General features: G+C 34.6%; 1 protein-coding gene across 4 annotated transcripts in view; it reads left to right on the top strand.

Moving 5' to 3' along the window:
• AGPS (alkylglycerone phosphate synthase) overlaps positions 1-26017 on the top strand; it is a 170964-nt gene that overhangs the window by 70434 nt on the left and 74513 nt on the right. For all 4 annotated transcript variants that reach the window (XM_057503892.1, XM_036879398.2, XM_036879402.2 and 1 more), the window contains exons 8-10: positions 336-416; positions 15618-15743; positions 18274-18382. In XM_057503892.1, the coding sequence (XP_057359875.1) occupies positions 336-416; positions 15618-15743; positions 18274-18382 (316 nt within the window). The remainder of the gene's footprint in view (positions 1-335; positions 417-15617; positions 15744-18273; positions 18383-26017) is intronic.

Here is a 26017-nt window from a genome sequence, read left to right as displayed (position 1 = left end):
GCCAACCTTGGGAGTAGGTATTACTATCCACACCTTACAAATGAGGAAACACTAAGCTTAGACAGTTAAATAATTTGCTTAAGTTAAGAGGTAAAGTTTAATTCAAATTAATATCTGAATAAAGACAGCTATGTTTTAAACTAACTCTTGCACAATGTACTGCCTGTATTACTGGGTCTGTCACATTGTATAGTAAGGGATAAATGGAGTACATAGTGTGGGAAACCCTGCTTGCTTCATTACTATCTTGTCACTTGCTTTTTTGAGTTAGGGACATTTCCTGAGGAAATGTCAATAGTTCATGGAAATGAGATTTCTTTCTTCCTTTGCAACAGAATAGGATCCTTTGGGTTGATGAGAATAATTTGACAGCTCATGTAGAGGCTGGCATAACAGGACAAGAGTTGGAAAGACAGGTATGTTATTTCCTTAATTAAGATTGTTTAAACTGTTATGTGTCTCTTCTGAATGAATGTACCCTTCACAATACATTAACTGAATGAGTTTGCTCAGTTTCTATTATGGGTCAAGCCTTGAATTAGATGCTGAGGCCACAGTAGTAAATAAGACACCATCCCCTACCCTTGGAAAGCTTATGTTATAGTATGACATAAAGTTAGGTAAATAGACAATTATGATTCAGAGTGAGACTTAGGTGAAGGCTAAATGTGGGGTGCTATGAGTCATCAAATGGGGTTAGTAGGGAAGTCGTTGGATAAAGAAGATAACAGAGGGAGAGTTAGCAAAATGGAATGCGGGTGAAGAGAACAGTCCATTCAGGGCAGCAACATGTGCAGAGGCTTTAAGAGCAGCTATTGTTTTGGGAGGCCTGCAGATAGATGAGTATGGCTGAGGCGTAGTATGTGTACATGGAGGACATGCATTCCTGGTGTTGGGCATATTGGGTGGATGAATGTATAGTAGTGGTAAAACACGAGCATGTCAGATCATGAAGTGGTTTGTAAAGCTCCTTTTAGAAATTTGAACTTTACCTCTGTGCTGACTAGTTCAGAGAGTTGGTTAAAAAGCTGCTGCAATAATTCAGGCAAGAGCTAATAGTGATGAAATAAAGTAGTAAGAATGGAGCAAAATGGGCAACTTTTGAGAGAATTCTCAGAAGTTGGTAAATTAGATCAGCTGGATAGATGTTGGTATTTGCTATTAATTGAACTTTTCAATGCATAATTTTATGGAAAACAGCTCGTCTCATGAGTTAATGAAACCCTTGTAATTAAAGCACGTTTTTGGGATCCTATCCTAATGAATTTTTAGAAAACGTTAGGTTCTCTTCATGGATTCTAAGAAGGTAATTATTAAAATGTATTGAAAAATGTATTGATTCCTCCAACCTCCTCAAAGTCAGGATGACTATAACTCAGCTTTTGTGAACAAGTTAGTAAGTCCAGTTTTTTGGTGATATGCTGACCACTTTGTTTAACTTGGGTTACAGAGACCCATCCCTCCTACCTTTTGACCAGGACATACAGAGAGATGTGACATGCTGTTGATTTTATTTTTATTGTCTTTTCCTTATTTCTTGGTAAAGAGTTGAAATGAAACTGATATGCCAGTGACCAATTCTGGACGAAAGGCTTTGAAAAAAATTATTAAGCTGTTAAGAAAGAACCAGAATAAAATTGAACGTATTTCTTGAGACAGTATTAAAGGTCTTCAGTAAGTCAAGGTCTTATATAAGTGAAGATAATTATGTTTATTAATTAGTATAGTTTATAATGAGCTTAAGTGGAAAGAATAATAGTATTTAATGAAAACTGTAAAAAGTCTAGTATTAGTCTTCCATTTTGTCTGAATGAGGCATTATTAACACAATTTCTTTTGTAACAAAGGATGGCCTTTCTTGTCTCCAATTTTATATCCTTTATTATGGCATTTGATGTAGTATTTTAACCTTTCTAAGCTTTCTTTTTTTTTTTTTTTAAGGTTAGAATTAAGAATCAGTGAACATATTTCTTTGAAATTTAATTACACTCTCCTATACTAGGATTTTCTGATATTTTACCTACTAGTTCATTTCCCAGATGCCAACTTAGATCCTTCTTTTTTGCCTCCAGTAGACCGTAATGTAGTTTCTGTCTCTGTTTGGTTGTAGTTCAGTTCTTTTTTCATCATTAAACTTTTATACTTTAGTTTCTTCTTCATCTGAGGTTAACCAGCTTAAAATGTCTTGCTTTTTCCTTCTAGAAGTTTTAAAGTGATACAAATATAGTAGTTGAGTGGCACAGATTTTAATCTCTTTAGTTGTAGATTATATTGATTTTAATATAAAATTCAAGGGAGATCACTAACTTCAATTATGGATTTTGGGTATTTGTTTCTAGGTTTATTAAATCTTTGACTACTTTATTTTATTGGCTAATAGTCTAGAGATACTTGACTTACCTTCTTTTACCCCCAGAGATTCACTTGCCCATGCCTCAGTCTCTTCTATAAAATTGAGATAGATAGTAGTTCCTACTTCATAAGGTTTTTGTTAGGATGAAATAAATAATAATGTAAAATACTTAGGACTTTTATTCATTTTACAATTTTTATTGAACAGTGTCTGCTTCATTCAAGCCCTCTGAACTTTCATAGTCCTTCCGTATGCCAAAGACTCCCACATTTTTATCGTCTCAGACTTCTTTACTGAACTCTAGACTTTCATATCTACTTGCCTCGTTGTGTCCACCTGCATATCTTATAAACATTTCAAACTCAATGTTTTAAAAACTGAACTTCCATTTTCCCCTTCACAGTTGGCTTATTCTGTAGGCTTTTCATTGTCAATTGATGGAAATTTTGTGTTTTGGGGCAGTTTGGACCAAAATCCTCAGTATTTGTTTTTTTTTTTTTTTTATATTAGCTTCATTGAGGTGTAGTTGTCATAAAATCAATTACACTCATTTAAAATGTTCAACTTGGTAGGTTTTGATACATGAATACAACCATGAAACCATTATCACAATCAAGTTAATGAACACATGCAGCAAACTCAAAGGTTTCTTTTTGCCTCTTTAAAATGTTCCCCACCCCACCTTTACTCTGCTGTTGGCAGCCACTGACATGCTTTCTGTCTCCAGATTTGCTTAAATGTCCTATAATTTCATTAAAATTGAGTCATGTACTGTTTTGGGGGCAGGTGGTGAAGGTATAGCTTCTTTTACTTGGCAAAATTATTTTGAGATTCATGCCTATTGTTGCATGTATCAGTAGTTTATTCCTTTTTATTGATCAGTAGTATTCCATTGTATGTGTATACCATTATTTATCTGTTCACTTGTTCACCCTTGGCTTATGTCCAATTTCGGGCTCTCAATACGGCTTCTATGAGCATTCATATAAGACTTTGAATGCATAATTTCTCTTGGGTAAATATCTATTAAAAAATGGCTAAATCAATGGTAGGTATATATTCAGCTTTTTAAAAAACTGCCAAGCTTTTTGCCAGGGATTACATAATTTTTATGTTTCTGTTAGTGCTATGTAAGAGTTCCAGTTTCTCTACATCCTTGTCAATACTTGTTATTGTTAGTCTTTTAGATTTTAGTCATTGTAGTAGGTGTGTTACGATAGCTCATTGTAGCTTTAATTTGCAATTTTTTAATGATTAGTGATGTTGAGAATCTTTTCATGTGCTATTTGCCATCCATAGATCTTCACTGGTGAAGTGTCTGTTGAAGTTGTTGGCCCAATTTTTAAACTGGGTAGTTTGTTTTCTAATTAATTGAGTTTTGAGAATTCTTTATATATTCTGGATATAAGTTCTTTTTTGGATATATGCTTTGCAAATATATCCTCCCAGTCCGTGGCTTGTCTTTTTCTTCTTTTAACAGAGTCTTGAAGAGTAGATGTTTGTAATTTTGATGAAGTCTAATGTACTTAATTTTTACTCTTTATATCATCCTTCTGCTAGTATCTAGAAACCTTTGCTTTACCTGAGGTTACTTGGTTTTTCTCCCATTTAAGTTTCATAGTTTTTAGTTTACATTTGAGTTTCTGATGATTTTTGAAGATTTTTTAGTTAATGTTTTTGTATAGTGTAAGAGATGGCCTGAAGTTAAAAAAATTTTTTTTTTTACATATGGGTATCCAGTTTTTCAGCACCGTTTGTTGAAAAAGACAATCCTTTCTTCACTGAATTGACATTGCACCATCAAGAAAAAAATCTTTTGTTCATGTATGTGTGTATCTAGTTTTGGACTCTTTTTTCCATTGATCTATTATACATCTTTATGCAAGTACCACAATGTTTGGATTATTGTAGCTGTATCAAAAATCTTTTTCAAAGTGTTTCGGCTGTCTTAGGTTCTTTGTATTTCCATATGAAATTTATAATCACCTTGTCAACTTCTGTAAAGAAGAAATTTGCCTGTTGGGATTTTGATTGGAATTGCATCAACTCTATACATCAATTTGGGGAAAACTGACATCTTGACAGTACTGATTCTTCTGACTTGTGAACATAAGATATCTCTAATTTTTTTGGTCTGTAGTTTCTCTAAGCAGTGTTTTGTAGTGTTCAGTGCACAGATCTTTTACATTTTTAAAATCAGATTTGTCCCAAAGTGTTATATATATTTTTGGTGCTATAGGAAATGGTATTTAAATGTTTTTCCAATTTCTAAGTGTTCTTTATTAGTATACAGAAATACAATTGAGTTTTGTATATAGATCTTATATCTAGCAACCTTGTTAAATTCACTAATTCTAAAAGTTTTCTTATAGCTCCTATTGGATTTTCTGTATATATGATCAGGTCCTTTGTGAATAAAGTAAATTTTCATCTTTTTTCCAATCTGTATACTTTTCATTTTCTCACCTGTGCTGCCTAGAACTTCTAATACAATGTTGAAAAGAAGTGAAAGTGGACATCCTCCTGACTTAGGAGACATGCATTCATTCCTTTACCATTAAGTATAATGTTGAATACATTTATTAATGGGGTTAAAGATGATGGAATAGGAAGGAAAGATGGAAACCTTCTCCCAAAACACAGAAAAGAGGAAAATAATGGTAAATGCAACTCTACCTGAAAATGAACTGAACAGACCACCTATACCTGAGGAAGAAGAGAGGACCACACAGAAAAGGGCCAGAAAGCATAGCAGAGACATCTAATACAAAGGAAGAAACACAGAAACCCTGAAAAAATGAGTAGGCAGAGAAATACGGTCCAAACAAAACTACAAGACAGAACCCCAGAAAAAGGGCTGAATGAAACAGAGATCACCAGTCTTCTTGATCAGGATTTCAAAATAAAGGTCATAAACATGCTCATGGATTTACAGAAAAATATTCAAGATCTCAGGGATGACTTCAACAAAGAGATAGAAAACCTGAAAAAGAGCCACTGAAGAATACAGTGTCTGAAATGAACATAGAATGGAGGGATTTAAAAGTAGATTAGATCATGTAGAGGAGATGGTAAATAAAATGAAAATTGAAGAACAGGAAAACAAGCTGAGGAACAGAGAGAAAAAAGGATCTCGAGGAATGAAAGAATGATAAGAGAGCTATGTGATCAATCCAAACAAAACAATATTTGCATAATAGGTGTACCAGAGGAGAAGAGAAAGACAAAGGGAAAGAAACTTTCTTTTTGATTGATGCATTCAGTGCATTTACATTTAAGGTGATTATTGATAGATATGTACTTACTGCCATTTTACTAATTGTTTTCTGGTTGTTTTTATATCTCTCCTCTGTTCTTTTTTTCCTCTCTTGTACTCTTATTATTTGATTGGTTTCTTTAATGTAGTGATTATATTTTCTTTCTTTCATTCTTTCTTTTTCTTTCTTCCTTTCTCTCTCTTTTCTTTTCTTAATCTTTCTTTTCTCCCTGTCTCCCTCCCACCCTCCATTCTTTTTTTGTTTGTTTAGATTTGTGGTACCTAGAGTTCAAAAATAGATTCCTTACTGTATAACAGTCTTAAATTTGAAGCACAATCTAGAGGTACTTTTTATTTTTCCCTTCTTCTTCCTCCTCCTGCTCACCACTTTATGTATTAGGTGTCGTATTTTGTATTTTTTATGTATCTCTTGACTGATTTTGTGAGTAGCTGATTTAATTTCATACTTGTTTGGTAATTAATTGGTCTACTATCTTTACTGTGGGTTTATTTTCACTGGTGACAGCTATTATGCCATTCCATCTATAGCAGTCCCTTTAACATATCTTGTAGGGCTGGCTTAATGGTGGTGAATTCCTTCAACTTTTGTTTATCTGAAAATTGTTTAATCCCTTCCTCAAATTGTTTAATCACTTCCTCGAATTGAAATGATAATTTACCAGTAGAGTATTCTTGGTCGGAGTCCTTTGTTTTTTATTACATTAAATATATCATGCCACTCCCTTTTGGCCCCTGAGTTTCTGCTGAGAAGTCTGCTGATAGCCTGATGGGGTTTCTTTTCCTTTATAAGTAATCGTTTTTCCTCTTTCTGGATGCTTTCAATATTCTCTCCCTGTCCTTGATCTTTGCCATTTTATATATGTCTTTTGGTGTTGTCTTCCTGTGGTTCCTTTTATTAGGGGCTCTCTGTACTTCCGTGACCTGAATGACTATTTCCTTTCTCACATTGGGGAAGTTTTCAACAATTATGCCCTCAAAGAGACTTTCTATCCCTTTGTCTCCCTCTTCTTTTCCTGGTACCCCTATTATGTGAATATTGTTCTGTTTGGATTGGTCACACAGCTCTCTCATTATTCTTTCATCCCTAGAGATCCTTTTTACTCTCTGTTTTTTGGCTTGTTTTCTTGCTCCCTAATTTCCAAGTCATTTACAACTTCCTCAACCTGTGAAAGTCTGCTATTAAGTCCCTCCATTATATGTTTCATTTCAGGTATTGTATTCTTCATCTCCAAGTGGCTCTTTTGCAGGTCTTTTATCTTTTTGTTGAGGTCCTCCTCAAGATCTTGAATATTTTTCTGTAGATCTGTAAACATGTTTATGAGTTTTACTCTGAAGTCTTTATCAAGAAGATTGGTGATTTCAGTTTCATTCAGCCCTCTTTCTGGTGTTTTGCTTGTAGTTTTGTTTGGAACAAATTTCTCTGCCTCCTCATTTTTTCAGTGTTCCCTGTGGAGTAATAGCTTTATGAAGGAGGTGCCCTCTAGTGCCCAGATCTAGACACTTCATTTTCCAGTGTGAGAACCCCAGCTGTTGGTGTGCAGTGGGCAGGGCACCTTTCTTTCTGGCTTGTAGTGATCTGGTTTCAGGTGGGCTCTTTGTTTTGGCTGTACCTTTGTGATTAGCACAGAAGTCTCTGCTGGAGTTGGTGTGGGCAGAGCTGTCCTTTTCCTGGGCTGTAACAATGGCAAGGACTGCAGGGTTAATGGGGTGTGCAGGCTGGTGTGTGTCTGCTCAAGCCCATTGGGTGGGATCTGGCTCCCCTGGAGAGGAAGGAGCTTTTGGGGCTGGCTCCCTTAGGCGATTCCCTGAGTAGGCAGGCCAAAACAGGTCTGAGAAAGGTGAGAGGGTCTCCTCTGCCTACCAGCAGCAAAGTCTGACATCACTACCAGGCAAAGTGGGCCATAAGCTTGTTGCGTCTGCACAGAAGCCTCGGTGCTGTGCTGCTCAAGTTGCTGTGGGTGGATCCACCCTCTGCCTGGCCTGCAGCAATAGCAGGACCGCGGGCGGGTGGGACTGGTGCCTGCCAGGAGGAAGGAGCTCCCTGGGCTGTCTCCTGCAGGCACTCCCTGGTTGGGCCAAAACTTGGCTGAGAAAGCTGGGAGGGTCTCCCTTTGTGTATTTGACAGCAAAGTCTGACACCACTGCTGGGCCAAGTGGGTTGTCCGCAGGCCTCCTGCCACAGGGAGGAGCCTCAGACTGTTTTGTCAGCGAGGGAGATGGAGCATCTGGGGCTCTCGAGAGTTCTCAACCTGTTGGGCCGAGGGTGGGCTGGGGAGGTTCTGTCCTCCTGCCCTTTTTCCTGAACAGAGAGTTCCATGTAACCCTTGCCCCTCTGGTGCCCATCCCACTGCTGAGAAGTCTTTCAAACGGCCTGCTTTTCTTTTGTCTCAAGGGGGCTGGTAGAATGTGCCTATTCTGCACAAGTGGTTGGAATCTCAGCCTCCCTGAGTGTTCTGCCTGTCTCTGTTGTCCCCCCCTCTAATCACCAGAGCACCATGCAATATGGGTTTGTGCTGCTGGAGCAGATCTCCAGGGTCAGGTGTTCAGCAGGCCTGGACTCCATTCCTCCTCCTCCCCACAGTGTACTGGGGTGGGAGGAAGGCTTGGGTCCTGCCAGATCTCGGCTTTGCCACTTTACCCTTTTCTGTGAGGTCTTCCCTTCTTCCCCAGATGCAGGTAGTCAGTTCTGCAGTCTTCAGGTTTACTTGGATTTGCTGCATTTTCGTGCTTCTTGTGTTTTGGGGAGGAGGTTTCTGCCTTGCCTTCTTAGTCTGCCATCTTTTTTCCCAGAATCCTCTGAGTCTTTTTTATCTAACCCTACATTTTCCACTTTTGTTCAGACCATTTACCTAAAATGTGTTTTTTTTTATATGGTTCTAGTTGTCTTTCATCTTGCTATTTGTTTTCTATATTTCCCATCTGTTTTCCATCCGTTTCCACTTTGACTGCCTTTTTTTGGGATTGAATATATTTTTATGATACTATTTTAATCTGTTTCTTTATTAGCTACATTTTGTTTTGTGATTTTAAGGGATGCTTTAGAACTTAAGTATATGTCTTTAACTTGAAACAGTTTACCTTCAAGTGGTAATATAATGCTTTGGAGTTTAGTATAAGAACCTTGCATCTCTCCTTGTGTCCTTTGTGCTATTGTTGTCATACACACTATTTTTACATGTTGTGAAGCCTATAATACTTTGTTTTAATTTTTTTTGAAATAGTTATCTTTGAAACATATTTAAATAATAAAACAATCTTACATATCTAGTTTACCCTTTCCAGTGTTTATAATTCCATCTGATGTTATTTTCCTTTTGCTTGAAGGACTTTTAAAACATTGTTAGTGTGGGTCTGCTGTTGGTGAATTCTTTCTTTTGTTTGTCTGAAAATATCTTTACTTCATTTTTTTAAGACCTATTTTAGGTTTATAGAAAAATGGAGAGGGAAGTACAGAGATTTTCCATATACCCCCTGACCCAATGCTTGCATAGCTTACCCCATTATCAACATCACTCACCAGAATGGTGGTTTTTCAAACCAATAGTGATCCTACATTGACACATCATAACTACCCAAAGTCTGTAGTTTATCTTAGAATGCTCTCTTGTTGTTATACATTCTTTGTGTTTGGATTTAGGTCTGACATAATTGTCCATAATTTTAATATTATACAGAGTATTTTACTTCCCCAAAACTCTCTGTGCTCTGCCTATTCATCTCTCCTATGTCCAGCAACCAATGATCTTTTTATTGTCTCCATAGTTTTGCCTTTTACAGAATGTCATATAGTTTGAATCAGAATATGTAGCCTTTTCAGATTGGCTTCTTTCATCTAGTAATATTCATTTAAGGCTTCCCCATGTCTTTCATGACTTGATAGCGCATTTCTTTTTAGCACTGAATAATTTCCATCGTCTGGGTGTACCAGTTTATTTATCCATTCATGTGCTGAAGGACATTTTCGTTGCTTCCAAGTTTGGCAATTATCAATAAAGCTGCTTTAAACATCCGTATATACGTTTTTGTGTGGACATAAGATTTCGATTCCTTTTAGTAAATACCAAGGAGCAGATTTCTGGATTGTATGGTAAGAGTATATTTCATTTTTTTAAATGACATATACAATGTTATATTAGTTTCAGGTATACAACATAGCCATTTGACAGTCATATATATTACAAAATGCTCACCAGGGTAAGTGTAGTTACCATCAGTCATCATACAAAGTTATTGCAGTACTGTTGACTATATTCCTTTTGTTATTCTTTCTCATCCCCATGACTTATTTTATAACTGGAAGTTTGGTAACTTCTTTATTCCCTTCACCTATTTTGCCCATCCTCTCCTATTCACTCCGGCAAACACCAGTTTGTTCTCTGTATTTATGAGTCTATTGCTGTTTTTGCTTATTTTAGTTGTTTTGTTTTTTTAGATTCCACATATAAATGAGTTCATATGGTATTTGTATTTGTCTTTTTCTGTCTGACCTGTTTCTCTTAGTGTTAACACCCTCCAGGACCATCCGTTTTGTTGTGATGGCAAGATTTCATTTTTTATGGCTATGTAATATTCCATTGTATATATGTACCCCATCTTTCTAGCCATTCATCTGTTGATGGGCACCTAGGTTGCTTCCATATCTTGGCTATTTTAAATAACAATATGATAAGCATAGGACTGAATATATCTTTATGAATTAATGGTGTTATTTTCTTAGTAAATCCCAGAAATGGAATTACTGGGTCATATGATATTTGTATTTTTAGTTTTTGAGAAACCTCCATCCCATTTTCCATAGAGGGTATACCAATTACATTCTCACCAGCAGTGTACAAGGATTCCATTTTTTCCACATCCTTGCCAACACTTGCTATTTCCTGTCTTGTTGCTATTAGTCACTCTGACTGGTGAGGTGATTTCTCGCTGTGGTTTTGATCTGCATTTCCCTGATGATTAGTTACAATTGAGCATCTTTTCATGCATCTGTTGGCATCTGTGTTTCTTATTTGGAAATGCATCTGTTCAGGTCCTCTGCCTATTGTTTAACTGGGTTATTTGCTTTTTTGGTGTTAAGTTTTGAGATTATTTTTGTTTTGGGAATGTTAACCCTATCAGATGTATCATTTGCCAGTATATTCTCCTGCCTTTCTGTTTTGTCAAAGGTATACTCCACTGTGCAGAAGTTGCTTAGCGAGAAGAGACAGCTTTATGCTGTAAGTGGCTATGCTGATGCCCACCATCATTGTAATGCGAGTTCCTGCTGCACATACTTGCCATCAGTTGGTGTCATCACTGTTCTGGATTTTGGTCATTCATGTAGGTCTGTAGTAGTAGCTCATGATGCTTTAATTTGTTTTTCCCTGATACATGATGTGGAGCTTCTTTTCATATTATTATTTTCTATCTTTGATGAGGTGTTAAGGTCTTTGGGCCATTTTTTAATTGGGTTAAGCAGTTTTTAGGTTTAATGAACTCTAGCTCATAGATTATTTCTTTCATGTATTGTGTCTTTAGTGTTGTAACTAAAAAGGCATCGCTATACCCAAGATCATCTAGGTTGTCTTTATTATCTTGTATTAGTTTTATAGTTTAATATATGCTATAATAATAATAAATGCTATAGTATTATAGCATTTTGCATTTATATCTTTGATCCATTTGGGTTAATTTTTGTGATCGGTATAAGGTCTATGCTTAGATTTATTTCTTTGTATGTGGATGTCCATTTGTTTCACCATTTGTCAAAGAGACTATTTTGCACCATTGTGTTGTCTTCTTTACCTAAGATAAATTAAGTATATTTATGGGGGCTCTCTATTCTGTTACATTGATCCATTTGTGTGTTCTCTACCCAATACCATACTGTCTTGATTACTGTAGCTTTATAGTTAGTCTTAAAGTTGGGCAGTGTCAGTCCAATTCCTGGCTCATAGTTCTTCTTCGGTGTTGTGTTGGCTATTCTGGGTCTTTTGCCTATCCATATAAACTTTAGAATCAGTTTGTCAGTATTTGTAAAATGACTTACTAGGATTTTGATTGGGATTGCATTGAATCTATAAATCAACTTAGGAAGAACCTGGCAATAATATTGAGTCTTCCATGACTGTGGAATATCTCCATTTATTTAGTTCTTTGATTTCATCTATCAAAATTTTCATCACATAGATCTTGTATGTTGTATTTATACCTAAGTGTTTCATTTTGGGGGAGTTGCTAATGGAAATGATATTATATTTTTAATTTCAATTTCCACTTGTCCATTGTTGGTATATAGGAAAGCAGTTGACTTTTGTATATTAACTGTGTATCCTGCAACCTTGCTATAATCACTTACTTCGTCTGACGTCACCTTTTTATACCTTTAAGAGATATTTCAACTGAGTGTAGAATTATAGATTGACAGTGTTTTTCTTTTAGTAACACAAAGCTGTTGCTCCACTGTTATTTCACTTCATTGTTTGATAAGAAGTCTGATGCTACTCTTATCTTTGTTCCTGTACATAATATGGTTTTTTCCTCTGGTCACTTTAAAAGTTTTCTTGTTATTACTGGTTTAGCAATTTAGATTTGATGAACCTTGGTGTAGTTTTCCCTATGTTTCTTATGTTGGGGATATGTTGAGCTTTTTTGATTTGTAGGTTTATAGTTTTCATAAAATTTTGGGAAATTTCTCCAAATATCTGCTCTCTCCTTCCCCACCTGACCTTTAAGGACTCTATTTACTCACATATTAGGCTGCTTGAAGTTCCAATGTTCACTGTGTTTTTTTCACTTTTTCTTTTAATTTTCTTTTTTCTTTTCTGTTGCTATTTCTTGAAGCTCACTAATCTTTTATTTTGCTATATATATTCTCTTAGTCCCATCAGATGCGTTTTTTATCTCAAAGATTGTGTTTTTCATTTTCCTAGATTTTTAATTTGGGTTTTCTTGTGTCTTCTATGCCTCTACTTAACTTTTTAAGCATATGGAATACAGTTACAATTAACTTTTAACATGTCCTGGTTAGCTAATTCTAACAGCTGTGTTAGTTTTCTAGATTTTTAGTTTGGGTTTTCCTGTGTCTTCTATGCCTCTACTTAACTTTTTAAGCATATGGAATACAGTTACAATTAACTTTTAACATGTCCTGGTTAGCTAACTCTAACAGCTGTGTTAGTTCTGGGTCAGTTTTGATTACACACCTCAGAATGATTATTTTCCTCATTATGGGCCATGTTTTCTTGCTTCTTTGTATTCTTGGTAATTTTTTATTATATGCCAGCCATTGTGAATATTATCTTATTGGGTCTTGGATGTTTTCATTTCTATACATATTCTTGAGTTTTTTTCTGGTATGTTGTTATTTAGAAACAGTTTGATCTTTTAGATAGATTCAGATAAATGCTGAGTCTGAAACTAATCATTTTCCACTACTGAGGAATGACCTTCTACCTCATGCTCTGTTAAGTAAAAGTTTTTCTAGTCAGGTTGGTGGGAACAGGTATTATTTCTGGCCCTCTTGTGAGTGTTGGTACTGTTCTCTAATCCTTTTAGATTATTTTTTTCCTCTGGTCCTGGGTGCTTTTCTCTCTTACATGTGCTTTTCAGTTACTCTGTTGACTCCTTGGTGGGGACTCTGCCAGTCTCTGTGCTGCTCTCTCCTCTTTGGAACTTTCTCTTGTGAACTCTAGATGCCTTGGATTCCCAAAATTCTAGACTCAAGTCTCCTCAGCTCACAGGGTTTGCTGAGTTCTGCCTGGATTTTCTTTCCCTGTACCACATCCTGGAGCAATAATCTTGGGGCAGTTGTGTTTACTTCCCTAGTTTGCTTCTCATAGGGATCACTGTCCTTTGTTACATTATGTCTATTACTTGAAAACTTTTGTTTCTTACATTTTTCTGTTTTTATTCTTTTCAGGTGTGAGGATAAAGCTAGTATCTTTTACTTCAACTTGGGTAGAGGTACAAGTCTGTGCTCTACTTCTTTTTTTTTTCCATTATATTTCTAATTGTTCTCTTAATTTAATTACATTTCTTTTAATTTCAGTTCCCTTCTTTGTCTGTATAACACAAGTTCTATAATTTAGGATTTGCTCTTTTAGTGCTGTGCCTGAAGCTTAGCACATAGCAGTCAGTAAATATTTGTTATTTTAATACTGACTGGGAATACAGAAGTAAGATAAAGTTCCTATCCCCATAGAGCTTCATGGCAAATAGATGGAAAGAGAGTTTATTTTATTTGATTAAAAAAGAATATTTGGTTTAAGTGCATGTGTAAATCTGCAGACTTAAGCAGGTTTTTCTTAGCAGCTAACAGTATTAACAAAGATTTTTAAAAGAGAAAGTGGCTGAAGATATACGGTGATAGTACAATTTATTAAGCACTGTGTATTCCAAGAATTGTTTCTTATTAATATTAGCATACTGTCATATGCAAATTTTCTACCAAGGGAAAAAGACAAGTCTCAAACTCAGATTCATAACCGTTACCTTTACATCACTTAATCTAGTAGGAAGTTAGTCAGATTTTAACAATTGGTGTGCTAGGTAGAGTGCCCTGAACATAGAGAGTATCTTTTTTTTTAAAATTTGTATCCTCATTTTTTATGTTCTTATGTAATTATTGGCTCATAATAGCTACCTGTAATTGGAAAAGTTAAGAGAATAGCCTACCAGACTTAGGAGGCAAATTAATGGAATATCTAATATTGGGTATACTTAATAGAAGTAGTGTAAATGTGTATTTTATTTAATGATTTGCTTTGGTGTAGGTAGTGGAAATTTTGTCATGAGAATATATGAAAACTACTTCTTCAATGTCTAGCACACTTAAGTGCTCCATGAATGTGTTTTCTTTTTCTTCCCCTAATTTCAGAAAAATCGAGTAACAGTGGTCATTTGAGAGTAGATTGTTGAGGAGTAGGGAAGAAATATAAAAGTCAGACAGTCTTCATTTTAACCTGTTGAACATTCATGTAAGCTGCTTATTTGTGAGTGGTTATTAACCTCTTAAAATTAAATAAATATGTTGAATATGTAGTGAAGAAATCCTATTGTTTAACAATTGGCGTCTTTTTAATATTTTGTTTCCCGAGCAGTAAAGTTAGAAAAATCATTTGTATTGCCTATGTGCAAAAGCTAACAAACTATATTTGACCTAATGGGCTCCCAAATTTTGGGTCACAACTTTATACCACACTTAAATACATGGATACAAACATAGCCAACATGTTCTATGTCTCTGCATGGCTTACTTGAAAAATGGAAGCAGTTGCTTAACTGGATGACTATCAAAATGGTCAACACAGATTGATGGGCATGAGTGCAGTAGACGGTGGGTATGCAGATGGTGTTGTCTGTACTGTCTGACATGAGGTAGCTGAGTCTCTACAATGATTTCAGTGGAATGGTTTTGGTGTTGTTAGAGTAAAGGGCATCCATTCAATCTCAGGTGCTGTGCAGATGGCAAAGCCAAGCTAATATAGAAAAATGAGAAACAAGTGACTATTTAATGTACAGGAATGAATGATCTGCATCACAAATAAATGATGGTATTACATTCAGGAAACTTAGCCAGATGGCTGTACATTAAAACTCATGATTCCTTGAGAGAATTAAGTACAGGCAATTTGCTCAGATTTTTTGCAGCCTGCTGCATATTATCTTAGCTTAGGGAGAACAAGAGACTAGTTCTTTATTGAAAATGTTTAGGTGAAGTTGGCAGTTAAGCATTATCTGTTCTCTGTAAGTATTTAAATTGGCTCTTTGTGAAAAAAAAAAGTGGGGAGAGTAGCGGGCTTTAAAATAAAGGGATGTAAGGAGTAAGATTGGCTAGTGAAGCTGTAGAAAATACAGCTGTCTTTTGGCCCATATTTTTCAGTTTTTACAAAGTTTTCCAGTAGGCGCAAACTTAAATCTTTTGGATAAATGTGGGAAGAGTTAATGTGTTGAGTCCATGTGAAATGGGACCATTTTCACCAGAAAAATATTGATGTTTTTGTTTTTCAGCTTAAAGAAAGTGGTTATTGTACAGGTCATGAGCCAGATTCCCTGGAATTCAGCACTGTGGGAGGATGGGTATCTACTCGGGCATCAGGCATGAAGAAGAATATCTATGGCAATATTGAGGACCTGGTAAAGTTTTTTAGTTACTATATAATAATTAGTCTACAGAGATTATTATTAACTGATTAGAGCCTTTAAAAATTGAGTTGGATGTGTAGGGTCCCCCCATAAGTATACCCCTTTTGATTATAGTGCATTGATTATATATATAATAGAAGCAGTTGAAAGACACAACTGTGGTCATTGTCTAAGGGTGGTCCTTTTCAAGTGACTGAAATTTAAGTTTTATAGATGTTTCATAGTATCTAACTTATAAAATACATAAATGCTATTTTATAAGCTTTATGGAGCCTCAGTCTCCAACTTTACCAAGAATTTAGTCTATTTATTTTTAGGTGACCTCATCATACTTTCTTGCCTTAGGAGAGTTTATATTTATTTTTCTTGAAAAAATTGTTTTCTATATGGAATCAAAAGGCCCAGTTGAAAATATAAGTGATAGTATGACCTGTAATGTTTTATGTGCTCATCATTTGTTTTAGCAGATCTGGTGCCTGTGCCCTGGGAGTTAGTATGATAATAGTGTAACTGGGCATCCTGGCTAAGAATTAGGTATCATTTGTTCCATTTGTAACTTTTCCAGTGATTAATTGTGTGACCTTGTGAACTGGTTTACCTTTCTAAACTTCCGTTTCTTCCTCTGCAAAGTAGATGGTATCTGCTGTGTAGAATTATTTAAGGAGTAAAGGGTATAAAATGAAAACTCTTAGCCAAGTCCCTGGTATATAGAAGGTGTTTTGTAAATGTTAGTTGCCCTAGTATCATCAATATTTTGATAACAATTTAACTATAAAAGAATTTTGCTATCAATTGGTAATAATTTGCTAGTCAGTTTAATTTATGAAACTATTAAAGTATGTTCCTAATATTATTCCTAGAACTATTTAGCTTTGGTTTTCAAGTCTTCAATCTTCATTGATAGAAATATCAAATGTTTGATGAAATATATTCTTTATAGTTAATGCCCAACAACTTAAAACTTTTAAGTATCTATATTATGAACACTTTAAAAGTGTTTACATTATCCTATTTTTTTAATTGAAAATTTTAGAAATCACATATATCTTTTTTGCAATTAAAATAAACTGAGTTTCAGAGAAGAAAATTTGCTTTTTTTGCTGTCAGGTTAGTAAAAACTTTATCAAAGTTAAGCAAATATTTTATAGACTGTATTTAGTACTACTAAAGCATGTGATTTATTTTAATCCTTTTTTGGGGATACTTAAAGGCCATAAATTATAAGCATACATCTTACTGCACTTATTTGCATGTGTATATCTGGTTTTTAATAGAAAAAAGGATCATACTATGTTTCATCTGCTCTTGAAACCTTGTTATCAGTATAGTAACATGTAAATGAACATAGACTTGCACCGTCGTATTCAAAGAGTGCATATAATTCTTCTATTGATAATTCATAGTTATTAATTTCCTATTAATGAACATTTAAATTATTCTTGATTTCAAAATTACAGAAAACCAAGGGGACAATATCCTCTTTAGTTATTTCTTTACCATACGTCTTTAATCATTTTGGGGGGCACATTCCTCAAGCTTAAACTGTTGGATAAAACACTTTTAAGTCTTTGGATCCTCACAGACCAATTGCTCTGTAAAAGTTTTGTGCCCATTGGCATTCCCAGTATCACTATGAGAATCTTTATTTTACTGGACTTCTTATGTATATTTTTGTCTTTTAATTTTTTAGTTCTTTAATTGCTAATGAATGTGAACTTTTAAAATGCCATCTTTGGCAATTTTTTTTTTGTGTGTGTGAATTGTTTATTGATGTCCTCTGCTTATTTCCTTCAATAATACATAGAGTTTTTATTTGTCTGTCAAAAAACCATACTGAAAATGCAGATTTTTACCTAACCATTTCTGATTCATATCTCAGAAACTATTTTTGAGTGACTCTCTCCCCTATTATACTAATATCTTATCTGTGTGAAACGTAACTCACACATATATCACATATGTATTCTTTCTTCCTTTTTAATTTATTCACTGTATTGACCTCTTCATCCCAATTTTGACCTGATCATAATTAATACTTCATTATTTTAACTCTTCTCTATTAAATGAGCAAAATAGATACTTTGAATGTGGGGATAAGGCAAGAATAAATTTTTTTCTTAAAATACTAAGCATCTGGAGCAATGCTTGATATGAACAATAGTACTTCATAAACATTGTTAAGTGAAAGAATGAACCTATTAAAACTATGGTTATTTTTTCCATCTTTTAGTTCTTTGCCACATGGATAACCTTAGACTAAATTTGGTTTAAAGAAATGTGTTTTCCTGTTTTTAAGATGATGAATATACCTAAATCAATAACCAGTTAAAATGATTTTCCCTTTTTAAAAGTTACATAAAATTTATCTTACTAAAAGATACTAGACTTGAAGAGCATCATCATTTTATCACTTAACCAGACATTTTAAAAGTAGTGTTTTACATAAATATATATGGATGTGTACAGACACAGCATTCACTGGCAAATATCTAGAATTTACATTGTGTATTGTATTAAACAGGTGGTTCATATAAAAATGGTGACACCTAGAGGTATAATAGAAAAAAGCTGTCAAGGACCTCGTATGTCAACAGGCCCTGATATCCATCACTTCATCATGGGATCTGAAGGTAAATATAACTGCAAATTTATTATGAAAAATTACCAGCTAGTGATTCAGTTTTGTGCAAGTCTGTGATAATTGTGATATCAGGTCTTTGGAAGAAAGACATTTCATACATTTAAAGAATGGTGATTTTTAAAAAAGTTTTATTACTTTGATTTATACTTCGTAAAGTTTTTATTATAAGGACATCTTATTAAACTTCTGCTTGCATTTTGCTTTTTTATAGTTTTAGAGACAGTTTAGTCTTTTTGCTGTAATTTTATTTTTTCTCCCATTACTCAGGTGCTGTTTTATTTTTATTTTAGAGTTTCTAAACAATACTTTAGGAAGCATATTTTTAGGGTTCACAATGGTTTGCTTTGATGTATTACAGTATTTGCTAATCTTGTCTGAATTATTAGGGAAAAGGACTGGTAAAATATTATCTTAGTATCTTGCCTTTCTATTATTATATCATTTGTTATCTGCTATTTGATTTTTTGAAGAAGTAGAATTTAAAATTCTGTTGATTCACATATATTTTAACATTATGTTTGTCTTTTATTTTTCTCATTACTTAAATAGTATCCTTTGCTTGGTTAACTTAATGCTGGGTAGATTTGAATGTGATTCTTCATCTTAAGCAAAACATTTAATTTCTATACCAATCAGAGAAAAACACCACCTATTTTTCAAACTATTATGTATGTACTGTGAATTTTATGGGTAGGACGAACATGGGCTTATTTTTCCATTTTTAGAATGCAGAGAGGGCTGTCTCTTAAATTCAGAGAAATAAGATAAAATAAGTGTTTTCTAAATTAGCAGAGGAGCTCATTACTACTTTCAGAAGGTGATACAGGCTGTTAAAAAGAATATAGATTTTTGAAACATATAGCTATATCCATGGATAAAAAGAGTAATTACTAACTAGAATGTAAGGGCATAAATTCTAAATTTTGACAGTATCATCAAGAAGGAAAAATAACAAACTATGTCTCTTAGTGATATGCTAGAGATAAACTGTTGAGATGGTGACCAGTGGTATGTATATAGCTTAGATACTTTTCATGATAAGCAATGATAAGCCTTTGTCAAGATACCTCACCAGTTTACTATCTTACTCCTTTTCCAATCAGTATATTTCTCTATGAAAAAAAACTACATTTTTAATGAGGAAAATAAAATATTAAATTCCTTTAATATAGTTCTGTAATAAATATTATGAAAATTTCTATATTAATATATTAAAAGTTAACTAAAAGAATGTAACTACTGATATATACATAGTTGGAGTCAACTCTGTGAATTCTCTTTTTAAGTAACCACATCACATATTTTTCTTCTCCTATCAGTATTTTTAAAATTCTGGTTGCTAGGGACAGTGCTGGCACACTGAAGGGCACAGATAGTAACTGACCATTGCAATACAATATGATACATTCTATGATAGAAATAGATGATGGGTGCTTAAGAAAACTTTCCCAAGGGCACCATGCCTAAAGTGTTCCTTGAAGGTTAATACAAGGAGAAAATAATTTCAGATGGAGGAGAAGGAGCTGCCCTCCAGAGAGCACCGTGTGGACAGTCTTAGAAGTAAGAAACAGCCAAGTCTGCCTTGTGAAGCTGCCCAGTTTTTTCAGTATAACTGGAACATAAGATTTAATTGTAGGGTGGAGTGGCCAGCGGGTTTAGGATTAGAGTGGTAAGGGTTACCAGATGGCTGGAGAGATCATTTGTTTTTTTTATGATTTTTAAAGTAGTTTGAACTTTATCTAGAAGACTGGACTACTTCTCTCAATAGTAAAGCATTGTATGAATGCAGGGAGGGAAAACTCATTATAATAAAGTAAGCAAAGAAATGATATATTACAAATAGAGTGAATTATTATATTTAAGTGAGATCTTATTATAAATATACATGCAAAATGCCATACGGAGAGTGAACCATGGAATCTTTCAGATCTGAATTTCGGTCTGGTTCCATAACTTACATGTTGTTACTTTGTGTAAAGTAGGTACCTCTCATTGCCCAATATCCTCGTCTATAATATGGGGATGATAAAAGTACCCATCTTCATCAGCTTTTTGAGGATTAAATGAGATTATGCTCAGTTTATAAGCATGTAGTATGTACCACAACAAATGTTAAGTTTATTATTGTTCTGGCTGTTTATTATTTTGGCATCAGTGATCTTTGGAAGTGTATATGGTCTCTAATCTCTATTTCTGTGTTTATGTGGATAGTCAACTTAACAGATGCCAGGAGAAAGTAAATTTATGTGAAATCATGTATTTTTATAATATGTATTTTTATCTGCTATTTTGAACTGTCTAATAACCTCCTGCCTTAAATGTGAATCATAAACTTTTCCTTCAGCTTTAAAAATACTTTCTTTTGCTTTAGTTCATTTATTTGATGACAGCCTTGCAAGCATCACCATGAAAATTCTATTTTCCCATCCTCCTAAGTACCACGTGACTAACCACATTGAGTATAATGTTTTTGTCTTGTTTTGTGTTATGAATTTTTCATGTTTTTTTTTCAATAAGCAGCGTCCTCCCATTGTAGATGCTAACAGATGATCAACATAATGAAAATTATAACAAAGAGACAAAGCATTTGAAATGCTTTGCATTCTTTTCCTATGTATGGACTTCACTAGTAACTTATAATGAGTTGCCATTTTATTTGAAAAATGGTTAAAAGCATATTTTTACTATTTTAACCCATGACTCACCTTTGTTTTAGCTTTTGCCCTGAAATGAAATAAATGGCATGCTTATTCAGCCTTCATGCATAGATTCATTAGTTATCTTTTGGTTAAATAAATCTCATCCTTTAGTAGATTACTCAGGAAAGGTGCATTTGTATTTCTCATGAGTTCTGGGATGTTAAACTGTTTTTCTATGGCCTTGATGCTTGTAAGACAGCTTGAGTATATACAATATCCATGGATCACACTCTCTTTCCTTGTTTCTTGAAAATGCTGCTGCGCTGTTGCTTTACTTTTGTATGTTGTTTTGAAGAAATCTAATGCCAATTCTCTTGCCTTTGCAGCTTGTTCCCTCTATGGATTGTAGTATTAACTGTTAGGGTTTTTTCTCCTCTATTGTTTCGGTTTTTCTTTTTCGGGGACACTATATATACATATATTTGATGTTCTTTGCTTGTTTTTCCCATTTCAACCAATATTTCTCTGATCCTTTTTCACTTCTTTATTTCGTTGTCATTCATGGTTATTTCCCTGCTTTTCTTCAGTGCCCTTTATTAGTGTTCGTTTGAGTAGTCTGTGTTCTCCTTCGGATACCTTTGTTTAACTTAGCCTTAATTTTTAATTTATTTTTTGTTGTTCTACTTTCCTGAGTTTGGACATCTCTCGCTTCATCTTGTCTTTTGCCCATTTATGTTTTTAATGTTTTTATTTCTGATTCAAGTGTTTTTCATATTCCAAAATGCTTGTTTGACAATATTTAATTCAATTTGAAATGTTGTATCACAGTTTTCTTCAGGAACTTGACTGATTTCTTATCAGCAGAAATGCTTTTATTTACATTTTTCTTACTTCCTATAGCTGTTTTTTACGGATTTGATCTGCTTTTTTGTGTTCCTGTTTCTTACTTGGAAAGGGTTCCTAGTTTGCAAGTCTTCCTGTCACTTCTACCCTCTTTTGTGCTGTTTGTTTTATGGATAGTGGTATTTTGATGGAGAATGCATGCCATGTCTTATTATTCTTTTATTTCTATATGTTCTTTAATTTCTCTCTTATTTCATTCTTTCTCTTCACTGCCTTGTCCCCAAGGATTGCCACACTTCTCTAACTGTGATGCTACCCCGAAGATACTCCCCTTGGTTCTCCAAGGCTCCCACTGTGATTCCTTCCATTTTCAGGTCCTCCCCATGGCTAGGGCCTTTGGCATTTTTGTTGCACTTGCTTTCTGGGGTTGATTTCATCTAGGCTTCTGGCAAGCCTTCTGCTACCCTTGACTCTTATGGAGTATTCTGAGCCTGCCCTTAATCACATTCTGCTCTTACAAGCTTGCAGCAGCTGGAAGGCTGTAGATATAGGTCTATTGGAACTTTTCTTTTTTTATCTCTACTTAAAGGAAATTTGAAGGTTATGGGTTTTTCATCTCCTAGTAATGTTGAAAGTGTAGGTCCTGTATGGTGTTTATTTTTTTTCCTTGTTGATTTTTATGATTTTTTGGGGGAAAAGTAGAGGGGGAGGGAAGATTGAGAATTAAATGACTGCCATTCTTCTTAGTCCTGGAATCACCTGAAAGTATATTTCAAATTATGAAAGATTTTATTAACTTAAAGCAAATACTTGCATTTTATATCAAATAGTAATAGGTTTCAGTTTTCTTGAAGACATATTTGAAAATTATAAAACAAAATTCTTAAATTTACTGCAACAAGTTTCTTATTGAAACAAAGAAAAGAAGGTGATATGTAAGTCTCTGTGATGTCATATTGTCATGAAGTTATTTGTAAACAGTTATATAAAGTGGGTATAAAATATTGGTATAATGGGCATAAATCAAGTGATAAGTAATTTTAGTAGTTTTATGTTACTCTACTGATATAATATTCCCAGAGCAAAGGAATCAATAAATACAATAAAACCCAATAGAAATGAACCTTTTATGAAGTGAGTTTAGGTATGTGCATTTGTGATTGGCTTATTTGAATATAGGTTTGAATGGAAGCTGCCCTTTGAAAATCCTGGATAGATTTACTTTCACAATGGGACCCCTGTAGAACTCATAGCTGGATAGTTGCACTGACTCACTTTGGTCATTTCATTAACGGTGCAGTAATGTAAAGTCTCTAGGTTTTACTGCTTTAGAGTGCCCACTCTACATATGAGGCAATATGAGTATGCAAAAACATAAAGCCTGCATGGTCTCTTTTCACCAGTACCTTAGATGATTTAGAATTTTAAAGAAAGTTTGCTAATATATATATATATTTAATTTTTTATTAAGGTATTATTGATATACATTCTTATGGAGGTTTCACATGAAAAAACAATGTAGTTACTACATTTACCCATATTATCAAGTCCCCACCCATACCCCATTGCAGTCACTGTCCATCAGTGTAGTAAGATGCCACAGATTCACAGTTTGCTTTCTCTGTGCTACACTGTTCTCCCCGTAATCCCTGACACCATGTGTACTAAACATAATACCCCTCAATCACTCCCGGCTGGACTTACCACACCCCTCCCCTTCGGTAACCACTGGTCCCTTCTTGGAGACTCTGAGTCTGCTACTATTTTGTTCCTTCAGTTTTGCTTCGTTGTTATACTCCACAAATGAGGGAAATCACGTGATACTTGTCTTTCTCCACCTGGCTTATTCCACTGAGAATAATATCCTCCAGCTCCATACATGTTGTTGCAAATGGTAGGATTTGTTTCTTTCTTATGGCTGAATAGTATTCCATTCTGTATAGGTACTACATCTTCTTTATCCATTCATCTACTGATGGACACTTAGGTTGCTTCCATATCCTGGCTATGTAAATAGTGCTGCGATAAACATAGGGGTACATATGTCTTTTTGAGTCTGAGAATTCATTTTCTTTGTGTAAATTCCAAGGAGTGGGATTCCTGTGTCAAATGGTATTTCTATTTTTAGTTTTTTGAGGAACCTCCATATTGCTTTCCACAATGGTTGAACTAGCTTACATTCCCACCAGCAGTGTAGGAGGGTTCCCCTTTCTCTGCATCCTCATCAGCATTTGTTGTTCTTAGTCTTTTGGATGCTGGCCATCCTTACTGGTGGGAGGTTATATCTTACTGTGGTTTTAATTTGCATTTCCCTGGTGATTACTGATGTGGAGCATCTTTTCATGTGTCTCTTGACCATCTGAATTTCTTCTTTGGAGAATTGTCTCTTCATATCCTCTCCCCTTTTGTTAATTGGGTTATTTGCTTTTTGGATGTTGAGGTGTGTGAGTTCTTTATATACTTTGGATGTTAAGCCCTTGTTGGATATGTCATTTACAAATATATTCTCCCATACTGTAGGATGCCTTTTTGTTCTGTTGATAGTGTCCTTTGCTGCACAGAAACTTTTTAGTTTGATGTAGTCCCATGAGTTCATTTTTGCTTTTGTTTCCCTTGCTTGAGGAGATACATTCAGGAAGAAGGTGCTCATGCTCATATTAAGGAGATTTTTGCCTATGTTTTCTTCTAAGAGTTTTATGGTTTCGTGACTTACATTCAGGTCTTTGATCCATTTCGAGTTTACTTTTGTGTATGGGTTTAAACAATAATCCAGTTTCATTCTCTTGCATGTAGCTGTCCAGTTTTGCCAACACCAGCTGTTGAAGAGGCTGTCATTTCCCCATTGTATGTCCATGGCTCCTTTATCATGTATTAATTGACTGTATATGGTTGTGTTTATATCAGGGCTTTCTAGTCTGTTCCATTGGTCTATGGTTCTGACAGTACGAAATTGTCTTGGTTACTGTGGCTTTGTAGTAGAGCTTGAAGTGGGGGAGCATAATCCCCTGAGCTTTATTCTTCCTTCTCAGGATTGCTTTCGCTATTTGGGGTCTTTTGTGGTTCCATATGAATTTCAGAACAATTTGCTCTAGTTCATTAAAGAGTGCTGTTGGTATTTTGATAGGAATTGCACTGAATCTATAGATTGCTTTAGGCAGGGTGGCAATTTTGACAATATTAATTCTTCCTATCCATGAGCACAGAATGTGTTTCTATTTATTCTTATCTTCTTTAATTTGTCTCATGAGTGTCTTGCAGTTTTCAGAGTATAGGTCTTTCACTTTCTTGGTTAGGTTTATTGCTAGGTATTTTATTTATTTTTTGATGCAACTGTGAATGGAATTGTTTTCCTGATTTCTCTTTCTGCTAGTTCATCGTTAGTGTATAGGAATACAACAGGTTTCTGTGTATTAATTTTGTGTCTCTCAACTTTGCTGAATTCAGATATTAGATCTAGTAGTTTTAGAGTGGATTCTTTAGGGTTTTTTATGTACAATATTATGTCACCTGCAAACAGGGACAGTTTAACTTCTCCCTTGCCAATCTGGATGCCTTTTAGTTCTTTGTGTTGTCTGATTGCCATGGCTAGGACCTCCTGTACTATGTTAAGTAGAGTGGGGAGAATGGGCATCATTGTCTTTTTCCCGATCTTAAAGGAAAGGCTTTCATCTTCTTGCCTTTAAGTATGATGTTGGCTGTGGGTTTGTCATATATGGCCTTTATTATGTTGAGGTAGTTTCCCTTTATATTCATTTTCTTGAGAGTTTTTATCATGAATAGATGATGAATTTTGTCGAATGCTTTTTCAGCATATATGGAGATGATCATGTGGTTTTTGTCCTTCTTTTTGTTGATGTGGTGGGTGATGTTGATGGATTTTCGAATGTTGTACCATCCTTGCATCTCTGGAATAAATCCTACTTGATCATGATTGATAATCTTTTTGATATATTTTTTAATTTGGTTTGCTAATATTTTGTTGAATATTTTTGCATATATGTTCATCAAGGATATTGGTCTGTAATTTTCTTTTTTTGTGGTGTCTTTGCCTGGTTTTGGTTATTAGAGTGCTGCTGGCCTGATAGAATGAGTTTGGAAGTACTCCTCTTATACTCTTTGGAAAATTTTAAGGAGGATGGGTA

The sequence above is a fragment of the Manis pentadactyla genome, chromosome 6 (assembly GCF_030020395.1).
Source record: "Manis pentadactyla isolate mManPen7 chromosome 6, mManPen7.hap1, whole genome shotgun sequence".
NCBI classification, from domain to species: domain Eukaryota; kingdom Metazoa; phylum Chordata; class Mammalia; order Pholidota; family Manidae; genus Manis; species Manis pentadactyla.
Note: the sequence above shows the minus strand (reverse complement) of the source record. Positions and strands in the feature narration are given on the sequence as shown.